Source organism: Bactrocera neohumeralis, chromosome 4 (genome assembly GCF_024586455.1).
Source record: "Bactrocera neohumeralis isolate Rockhampton chromosome 4, APGP_CSIRO_Bneo_wtdbg2-racon-allhic-juicebox.fasta_v2, whole genome shotgun sequence".
In the NCBI taxonomy this organism is placed as follows: Eukaryota; Metazoa; Arthropoda; class Insecta; order Diptera; family Tephritidae; genus Bactrocera; species Bactrocera neohumeralis.
In genome coordinates this window covers 34,729,682-34,741,131 of record NC_065921.1, presented here as the reverse complement: position 1 = coordinate 34,741,131, position 11,450 = coordinate 34,729,682, and the positions used below count along the sequence as shown (strand labels likewise).

The window sequence follows — 11,450 nt, the reverse complement described above, 5'->3', positions numbered from 1 at the left end:
GAGCCAGAAAAATAAAAAAAGTCGGTTTAAATTCACTACTTACAGCTCAAGATAAAAAACCCCGTTATTGATGATATTGTTTTGGTGAATAAAGTCTCTAATCTAAATAGCAAAAGAACTATTAAGTTTCCAAAAATATTACCTTAATAAAGCTAGACTAGAAAAAATCAAAATACTCAATCGGAGATCAAAACTCCAATCGCCTGATTTTATAGTGAGTATATGATGTTATTGCTGTTCACTAATAGCGGTCAGATACAAAACAGAAGGGATCGTTAACTTTACAACTACTACTAAAACAGAGTTATCAAGTGGAATTCGTAAGCAAAGTGAGTATTAATAATTTATTACTTTTACGTATTATTCGAAAAAAAAAAACAGTTTCAGACAGTTGTTACAAAAATCGAAGCTAACATCGCGAAGGGAGCTTAGCAGTCGACTATTTCCGACAATTTAACGCAATGTTTATAGAAATGAAAAAACGGCGCGTGTGAGTTTATTAACACTCTCTTTTGAGTTGGTTTAAAAACACCCAACAGCAAGTACTGCGAGTGCGAGTATGCTAATGCTATTGTCATAAAGTTGTCCATAAATACCAAAAACTTGTTGTTGTAGACATGCTTAAGAAGCAGTGAGCATATGTCACGTAGTCCGCATTGAAAAATCTTCTGGGGCATTTTAAGTGGCGTTTTGTACTCTAGTAGTTACAAGCCTAAATACATAGGCCTTAAAGACCGCATCTGTAGTGCTGGCTCTCTTCCAATGCAGAGAGCACAACACGTGGGAAATCTGAATTTTATGCTTTCTTCTTCATTCGGGGATACATACATATACATATATGTATATATGTGTGCCAATGTACACATGTATTTATGGTGTTTAAAAGTTCGAATTTATCTTAATGCTTTGTTATTGTACTTTTATGCGCGCACTTGTTCAACGTCGAATTGTAGATAAAGATATTTCGAAGACCGCGCGTGTCCTCTTTATCTTGACCTGCGCGCTCCCAATTTTGCTGTGTAAAATGCCAACAACAAACAATTTATCGGAATATTTTTTGTTTACCAAAACATTTACAATCCTCCCCGCGCTGAGCAGCGCAAATGCAAAAAATTGCGAAAAATATTTTTATTATCAATCCAAATGCATACACATGTATTTATCTGTACAAGACATACATCGTTATGTATGTACATACATATGTACATACATAAGTACGTGAGCTGAGATATGAAAGTTGAACAAATTTAACAAGTTTTATTTTCCATTTCAAGACCCGCGAAAGAATAATTGTTCGCCATTTATTGGATACGCAATTTCTTTTCCTTTATTTGCACGCATTTGTGAAATGTTTTGACCAATTTCCTACTCAGTCCCAACCAATAATATTAACAAACATATGTACATACATTCATATATGTAGCTGTGTTTTGGCCCCTCTTTTAGCCGCCTTAAAGTGTGCAAAATAAATGCATACCACTTAACATATACTAAATATGTACATATGTACATCCACGCTTGCGAATTGGACGCCACAGACGTCATTGTGACGATGATAAGCATTTTGCATTTTGTTGTCTTCCATTTCTTTAGACCCCGCCACTTGTCAGAGGTCCACACATGTTTCCGAAATATTCTTTGTTTGAATTTAATTATAAATTTTCAACATATTTGTTTTTGTGATTTTTATAGCACAAGTGTAGATACTCAGCATACACATGTTTGCAAGTGTGTGCGTAACTTAGTGAACGCGTGTGTTAATATTTATAGCGATTTTATAGCCGAATCATGGGCTCAAATTCCCTTGGCATCAAGCGTGAGTAAGAGCGAATGAGTGAGTGCTTGGAAATGAGTGAGCGCTATTCATTGACTAACTGAGCGACTGATGGGAGTATGTGGTACAGTCAGGTTAGAAAGTATTGTATATCTTCTTCAAAAAATTAATATTTTAGAACCAACGTAATTTAAAGATATATTTTATGAGATATTTTTAATTGATTATTTATTCCGATTTCAATTTTCATGAAAAATAATGTCCGAAAAATACAGATGTTGTTGAAGAGTATAAAAGTTTTGTTCATCTAACGGTCGAGATAGATATGGGGTTATGTACAAATAATTTATCAGGATCCGAGTGAATGTCTGTCTGTCTTGCCGTCCATCCGTGCATGCGATAACTTGTGTAAAAATTGAGATATATTAATGAAATTTTGTACACGTGTTTATGGACAAAAAAAGTAAGGATAAGTTCGTAGATGAGCGTAATCGGAAGACACAAAAACACCAATAATAGAAAACGTATTATATAAACGGCCATAACTCAGCCGTAAATTAAGATAACTCTCCATATAACGGTACTAACACTAATTGGCTACCGCATAATACACAAATTTCCTGGATGCGCAATAAGGACGCAAGAGTAGAAATTGAGTATAGCACTACTGTAACTGCTTAACCAGAAGCCTGACTATAATTCATTACACTTCGTAACTTTGAAGTCGTAGATAATGTCGTTTATCTTGGAACCAGCATCAACACTAATACCAATATCATCCTTGAAATCCAACGCAGAATTACTCCTGCTAACAGGTGCCTCTCTCGACGAACAAATACCAAACTCTACAAGTCCCTCATCATTGCCGTCCTGCTATGTCTTGCCAAGACACGGATAATGACATCGTCTGATGAGTCCGCTTTAGGAGTGTTCGAGAGAAAGGTTCTGCGGAAGATTTACGGCGAGTATCGCAGTTGATGGAACGTTGAGCTGTACGAGATATACAGCGACATGGACATAGTTCAGCTAATCAAAAGACAGCGGCTGGGCTGGCTACGTTATGTTGTCCGGATGGAGGGAAACACACCAGCGAAGAAGGTTTTCCATTAAGTACCCGCCAGAGGAAGCACAGGAAGAGGAAGACCTTCACTTCGTTGAAGACATCGGGTGGAGAAGGACCTGACTGCACGTGGTATCTCGAATCGGCGCCAAATAGCAAAAAAAGGAAACTCGGGTATAACCGCGTAAATGGTGTCTACGCCTGTAAAGAAGACGAAAAATATATGAACTTTTTTCGAGCAACAGTAGGAAATATTCTACCATACATACATGTCTTTCGTTCAAAACAGATTGCATGGAATAACTCACACATTGTTTAAAAGCTAATGACACATAGAAAACTCTCCGATTCTGCCAACCACAGATATTCAATAGAACTCACAATATTCTAACCTGACGTACATATGTACATATATTATTGGGTTCTGTCCGACACTGTTAGTTGAACTTCTCAAAGATTGCAAATTGTGGTCAAGCTAAGTGGAGGGAATCATGGTCTTCTACTACACTGTACTATAGCCCGTTTCGGGGATTCAAACATACTGGTTAACTACATTTTACTAGACACTTGTCGGTCACATATAAGATGTACACAATTAGGGTCGTTAGGCCGGGAGTTATTTGTTGAAAGCATTAACAAACATTAATGTTTCCATACATACTTACATATATATGTACATATATGCACTTATTGTCTATATTTCATTTTTAGACTACCACATATTACATTATGCATTCCATGAGTATTTCACATAATCAACTACTCTTTATTTATTGGTAATAAATTATATACATATGTACGTCCTACTTTATTTCTACTTAAACATAAACATAGCTTTTAATCTAACGTACACTAAATTAGACAAAATAAAATATTATTTAATTAATACTCGCATTATTGCTCCAGATGTATGTAGTCCGCATGACATTCGCCATCATATTCGTAGTGATAGTCTTTCTTTCGACAAGCGCACATATTCGGTAAAAAGCAAAAGCCATATTTACCACAGTTTCTGAAATGACAAAAGAGGACTTTGTTTTACTTGATGTCGATATATATGTACATACATACTATATATGTATATAAAGCGATATCAAAAAAAAAAAAATAAAATAAAATTATAAATAGATTCGGTAATATTAGTATTACGAATATCAAGTAAGATTTACTATTCGTGTATTAATTCTAATATATCACACCAAAATTGCCCAACAGGTCGATTAAAAAGTCAAATCGATCATAGATGTGAAGTTTTATTTTTACTCGTTTGATCCCAAAGGAATCGCTTTTAAAATTTTGTTATTCCTCAAGAAGCGGTTGAGAAGTACAGGTGCGCGATAAGAAAATTATCGTTAAGAGTTGAAGTGAATACAAGAGCAATGAACACATCTTACCTATCGACTCAGCTCATGTCTATGATATCTTGGGTGTGATGCGTATTACCGTCATACCTGCTTTAAAAGACTTGAAATTATAGAGGAGTTATAGGTGATGCTCATTGTTTTTTTAGATATTCGTGGTATTGAGACGTTTATGTGAGAACATCCGTCGAAAATGGCCCGAATTGTGAAAGAACACCATCGCATCGAGCCACCATTGTGACCGAATTTAAAGCCAAAAATGCTATGAATACCATCGACCAACCACCGTATTCACCAGATTTGGTTCTGTGTGATTTTTTCTTGTTCTCCGAACTAAAACTGCCGCTCCGTGGAACCCGTCTATAGAAGATTAAAACGAAATTCACATAATGAAGGCCATCTCAAAAAGTGCATATGAAAAGTATTTCGAAGAAATTTTTGGCATACGTGTATTATATCTGGTGGGGATTACTTTCTAATTAAATATTTTGCGTTTTATTTAAATTTTCCGGGTACTTTTTTGTCACAATATAAAACTGGGGTCGAATCGTTACATCCGTTACGGTTCAGCAAACATACGAAAGAAAATTACGTGATACGTCAATCGTAAGCGGTGATTGGCATTATGACATACGATAGCAAGATAGCAAACGGATGTTTTCAATTCACAATATTTTTTAAATTCCACATTGCTTTGGATCGTATTTTTAAGTGCCAATGGATGTGGAACTGTCAAAACTGTTGCAAAATTTTCAGGAAATTAACAAAAGCTAATTAAATATCAAAATGGATCAGACTTTGTTTTTTACTTGAGCTCTAGTGAAAGTGTTAGGGATAAAAAAATATTACGAAGATAGCTAAGAGATCGTAGCAATAGCGCAAGCAAAATTTTCATTGTAGATGTATTGTGGAACAAAGGGCGCAATTCCGATTTCTTTGGCGCCGCGATGTGAAGGTACCGTTGGAAAGAGGAAGTCCTCCTGATAATAATAATAATATGTAACAAATATTACAAAACAACGTATTATCAAAAATAAAAGGAAATCGCTGGCAGATATAATAACCAAAATTTAACCATTTTATAACGAAAACTCAATAGAAAAGAGTACTATGCGAAAGTACTTCAGTTACCCCGATATGATATAAATTTTATAATATGTGACCTGGTCTACGAAAAGGGAGCTAACGTGCGAAAACTAGTTTTCTGGGAAAAGCTGTTAAAAATAATCGTCAGTTTCTCGTTATCCCATTAATTGTTCTCCTTTTTTTTGACACCTAAGCCCCCTTTTCGTAGACCAGGTCACATATTATCATAGAGTTTTAGTTATTTGTGTTTATTAAATATAAATCACATATTATACATATATATGTACATATACATATGCAGCGGTGGGAAACCTCACTTAAAGGACGGTGGACCTACAGACTCATACCGAATGTCCATTCCTGGATCGACAGACGATATGGGGACCTGGATTTCCATAACCCAAATATTAAGTGGACATGGATGCTTTAATAGCTATCTATAATAATATTCCAGCAACATTAGTCCGAATTGTATTATCGTGTTCAAAGTGCTGTGAAGATATAATGAGCATGTTTTCTTTTACTGCCCGAAAACAAGTGCAAGGGAAAAACTTAAAACTACACTTGGTAGTTTTACGATGGATAAATTTGACGACACTCACGTGTCAGTCCACTGAGAACTGGAGAGCTGTTAAAAAAGCGGCAGTTCAATCGACAAAATTAGACATATAGACCAGAGTCTCCGTTTTTGACATAGAAGAGACTTAAATGTCTTATCACTCCCACGAAGTAATACTTAATCAGGTGGTTCCGTGGGAGAGTCTGGAGTCTGGAGTTGGGAGTTTAGGTTTAGCGGATTAAATATAAATCACTTTTGATTATCCATATTTACAAAACATATGTAGATGGAAAAAGTGTTCACAACTCAATTATAACTTGAAAAATGTTGGAAAGTATTTTTTTTATAGTTAATATAGAAAAAAGAATCAGGCGAAAAAACAAACAAAGAAAAATCGTAAAAAATACTACATATTTGCTGTTGAAGATGTGGCAACGCTCGTTTTCCTCATAATTGTAAACAATTTAACCTTTTCAACGATGAGTGTGCTAAGTGATTTTTAAATTAATAAATTTAGGTAAAATATAGCAAAATAAAAGTGAAATGTGAACTTATTTCAATGTTTAGAGTGTATATTTAAATGAGTGAAAAACGTGAAAAAATTTACTGAAACATTTTTGAACCATTAATCATGAATATTTTAAAAAATATTGGTTATTTTTGGATGTTCCTTCTCTGGACAAGCTCCCCTATCCGCACATACCCCATTTATACGAAATTTTTTTAACCCTCCGCCAAAGTAATCGGAATCGTGCCGAACAAAGCATTGGAATCTTAAAAATACGGTGGAAAATTTTAGGATATATGACAAGAGAGGAAGGTATCATCCCACAAAAGTGGAAGATTTGCTAATGTTTGTGCGGCATTACATAACATTTTCATAAAATTTAAAATAAGTTATGACCCTCCCTCAAAATTGCGATTCTGATCACACAAAAGAAATAGTCACCAGGGTAGCGAACCGCCTCACCGCAATCGGCCAAACGATAAGATACCGAATAAAGTATTCTTTAATAAATTTAATTTGAAAATGAAACTAAAATATATAAATTAATTTTTATATTATTTTTAATGTATGTCATCATGACAGATTACGATAGAAACGTTACGATCACGTATGTCATAATACGAAATTTTGCCACAGGATATTCGACCCCTGCAAATGGCCACAGGATATCGCAGTAGCAAGGGTAAGTTCAGCTGTATATACTACATGTATGTATGTATGTATATACTACTGTGAGCAAAAAATAGTAAGACTATTTAATTTAAACTTCGCGCGAAAACCCATTATTCGAAATACTTTTTTTCTAGGTTGGTAGGCTATTGGTGGCATCTGTGGCAAATGTCTCATCAAAGTAATCATTAGTACTATTTAGCATATGCTGGAGGATGGAGTCCTGTGTAGAAGTTCACACAAGTGAGGAAAGTTCTTTGATCGCCATTCACTTGGGAGTGGCCAGAAACGATTCTTTTACATATGACTCAAGCGGCTCACGACTTTCGGTCTTTGACCAAGTATCCTCTGGGTAGCCTAAGAACATCCGTTTGAAGGCGAGCTACAGTGAGAAGGCGAAACATCCCCTCCGCAGGGTTGTGCGCTGGGTTTGGGACCCGCCACGTAAAAGAACACCCCCAATGAAAGGAAGCAACAAGCCTAGGATGAGAGACCCCCCTTTTGATGACGACCATGGCAAACGAAATAAGGACTACGAATTAATGCCTCCACGACGAAACATCCCCAAATGGGTTGAGGCTGATCGACTTCGCCGGGGCCCGAAATATGGTTATCTGTAGTACTAGATTCCAGCACAAGAAAATACTTCAAGCTACCTGGCTGTCTCCGGATCGAAAAGCCACCAACCAGATCGATCATGTTGTGATAGACGGAAGACACGTCTCCAGTGTTCTAGACGTGCGTACGCTCCGATATCCTAATATCGACTTGGACCACTATCTTGTTGCAGCCAAGATTCGCACCCGCCTCTGTTCAGCAAAAAACGCACGTCAACAAACACAAGGAAGGTTCGACGTCGAAAAGCTGCAATCACAACAGACAGCAGAACGATTTTCTACTCGACTTGCACTCCTGCTCTCTGAGAGCACTCGTCAACAACTCGGTAAAAGGGAACTGTGGCACGGCATTTCAAACTCCTTACGTACAGCTGCTAACGAAACCCTTGGTTTTCTGAAAACGCAAAAGAACAGCTGGCACTACGAGGAGTGCCGTGTCGCAGCGGAGAGAAAACAGACTATCTACCTCACAACGTTACGATCGACCACTACACGAGCGGGATGGGATAGATACCGAGTTGAAGAGGGAAGCGAGACGCATTTGTAGACAGAAGAAGAAAGAGGCCGAAATGCGTGAGTATGAAGAGCTTGATAAGTTGGCCGACAGGGGTAATGCTCGAAAATTCTATAAAAAAATGCGGCGGCTTACAGAAGGTTTCAAAACCGGAGCATACTCTTGTAGAACCCCCAAAGGTGATCTAGTCACCGATGCCCAGAGCATACTTAAATTATGGAGGGAACACTTCTCCAGCCTGCTGAATGGTAGTGAACGTGCAACACCAGGAGAAGGCGAACCCGATTCCCTAATCGATGACGATGGAGCAGACGTTCCAATGCCCGACCATGAAGAAGTTCGAATAGCAATTACCCGCCTGAATAACAACAAAGCGGCGAGGGCCGACGAATTGCCGGCCGAGCTATTCAAACACGGCGGCGAAGAGCTGGAATGATCAGCTGTCGGACGAGATATACCATAAAAAGACCCCACAATAACATTGCCTTCTCACATAGTTCATCGAACGTATATCCATAAACGATGACAAGATAAACGACTATATTGACATAGTTCAGCGAATTAAACAGCGGCTACGCTGGCTAGGTCATGTTGTCCGGATGGACGAAAACACTCCAGCTCTGAAAGTATTCGACGCATGCCGACGAAAACACTCCAAGGACCAAATGGAGAAGGACCTGGCTTCGCTTGGTATATCCAATTGGCGCCACGTAGCGAAAAGAAGAAACGACTGGCGCGCTGCTGTTAACTCGGCTATAATCGCGTAAGCGGTGTCTACGCCAATAAAGAAGAAGAAGATTTAGCATACGCTTGCTTTTCTGTAGTACATAAAGTGCATACGGCGATTTTTACGATGAGTGAAATCATTCTACAAAGAAGTTTCATTAAATTTTTGTGTGGGGAATTAAATCTCTGTTGCTGAAACGTTCAACATATTAAAAAAGCCTTCAGTGATAATTGTTTGTCGCGAGCAAGTATGTTTGATTGATGATCAACACCACAATAAAATAAAGGAATTGGTGCTTGAGACGATTAGCAGTCAGAGATCTTACTGGCATCGTTGGAATATCGGAAGGATCAGTGGAAACTATTTTGAGAGATCATCGCGCTTTCACTGATTGTTTCCAATATCACTCAATTTTTTCGAAAAACTACGTCGACATGCTTACGACCCGGAAACAGACGATCAATCGGTCGAATATCGTGACAAAGATGAGCCGAAGCCGAAAAAACCACGTCAAAGCAGGTCAAATATCAAAGTTATGTTGATTTGGAGTGTTATGCGTCGTTTGCGCGAAGCCATTCGTAAAAAGAGGTCGGAATTATGGGCCGACAACACTTGGTTTTTGGACTACGATAACGCATCATCGCCTACTGTATTGATTCTTCGTGAGTTCTTTGCCAAATTTTCAATCAATATCGTGCGGCAACCACCGTCACCTTGTGACTTCTGCCTATTCAGCAAACTCAAACGACCGCTCCGGGGAAACCGTTGCGCCAATTGAAGACATTAAATGCAAATCGCTTTGATGAATTGAAGGCTATTCCAGAAATTGACTTTTATAACTGTATTGAGTATTGGAAAAAACGTTGTCACAAGTGTATTGGTCAAGAGGGATTATTTTGAGGTGGACGACATAGATTTTCAAGAATAAATTAATTTTACTTGTTTTTTTTTTTGCAATAGCCTTCCGAGATACGAGGAGTTTTGAAATTTTTACGGTGGTCGGAATTAATATCAAAACCGCACACTATTATGACAACTGCCAAAATAACTCCATTATTTTACCTCCTGCTATATTATGGTAGCATTCCTTAAACTCAGTAACATTTTCAGTACCAGATAAATATCTTATCAATCGGATAAGGCTTATTACTTACTGTTTGCACACGGGAGCACACATTTGGCCGAACAGATTCTCTTGAGAGATATATCCTTGTGCGCAAATACACTCTCCATTGGCGTTACACTTTCCATACAAGCAGCGCCTTGAAGTGAAATGCAGGATATTCAATAGGGTAAGATTGATATTACGAACCATAAGTAAAACACTCACTCACCCGAAACAACGATCACTCAAGCTATGGTATTTTCGACAACGGCGTGCCACCGCATCAAAATAATACCCCTCTTGACTACAGAGACACAAATCGGGTGCTGCACAGAAGCCTCCAGCAGTATGACAACCGGGCAGACATTCGGTGGCGCATACAAGCTCCTCCTTTTCGAACGACGTTTGATAGTTGTCGGCACACGGGCAAACGCCATCCTCAAAACAGCTACCATTTGAGCAGCGGATCGGACAGCGAGAAACGCAGTAACGCGTGTTGATAATCAGCATCTCATAGTCGGAGCAGGGCGTCTTCGATGGGCGCCAGTGGAGTGAACGCAAAGAATGCAATGGATGGCGTGACGCAGCCCACAATGGAGCTGGGATGATGGCAAAGAATACACACAGTAACGTAACGAAAATGGTCGACATATTGCAGTGGTAAAAGACGCTTTGCCTTCGTAGCGATTTGGTCGATATGAATTGCGCGGTAAACCACGGTCACTGATGGAATGAAGCTGCGCAGAACTCCCTTCTAAGTGTACTGCAAGTGCGATTAAGACGCCGATCATTGCTAGTGAAAGTACCAGCTGTGTACTTAAGTGATTTGCGCACACGCACTAACAATTGCCCTATATTACTCAATACTTGTTTGTACACGCGGTAGTTATGAAGTAATCGATAGCGTGTTGGTAAGACCTCCGGCAAGTGCTAAAGCAATATGTATGTATATATGTACACCATATATTTATGTATAAATAAGATCTAAGAGCGCTGATGATCCAACGAAAACGATTTAAAAATACGAATGCAAGTATAAATACATATTTACAAATATAAGTACATAAGTATTTACAAATGAAGTAATCGATAGCGAGTTAATGTTGAATGGATTGATCGAAAGTGTGAAAACATCAAATTGAGCACAAGAAATTGCCATGGCAATGGGTGTAAGATCACACACTACTACAAGTATATACGTAAAAGAATATGTGCATAGCGAACACGATTTGGATGCGACTTGAATGTTTAACTCGCTACTTATGTGCACGAGTATGTTAAGTATACAGGGAAGGTGCTAAGAGCGGAACGGAAAGGCCTATAATGCTGTCAAGCCGCATTCTGTACTCTCGAAGAGCCTTGAATGACTAGAATACTCAAAGCAAAACAAAGAATAGATAAAAATCGAAGCAAACGAATCAGTGAATCAGACGTAGCCGCAGCCGCAGCCGCAACCACAGAATGAATACC

The 11,450-nt window shown here is 38.3% G+C and overlaps 1 protein-coding gene across 2 annotated transcripts; it reads right to left on the bottom strand.

Moving 5' to 3' along the window:
- Window positions 1-2,094: 2,094 nt before the first annotated feature.
- Window positions 2,095-10,977, bottom strand: LOC126754840 (epidermal growth factor-like protein). Of its 2 annotated transcripts, XM_050467011.1 has the most exons (4): window positions 10,210-10,977; window positions 10,030-10,137; window positions 3,724-3,846; window positions 2,095-3,035 (listed from the first exon to the last, which is right to left on the bottom strand). In XM_050467011.1, the coding sequence occupies exons 1-3, from the start codon at window positions 10,629-10,631 to the stop codon at window positions 3,729-3,731; spliced, it is 648 nt and encodes a 215-aa protein (XP_050322968.1). In that variant the 5' UTR covers window positions 10,632-10,977; the 3' UTR covers window positions 2,095-3,035; window positions 3,724-3,728. The 2 variants fall into 2 exon arrangements, with proteins under 2 accessions (XP_050322968.1, XP_050322967.1); XM_050467010.1 differs by lacking the exon at window positions 2,095-3,035 and having other exon boundaries at window positions 3,580-3,846.
- Between the last annotated feature and the right edge of the window lie 473 nt (window positions 10,978-11,450).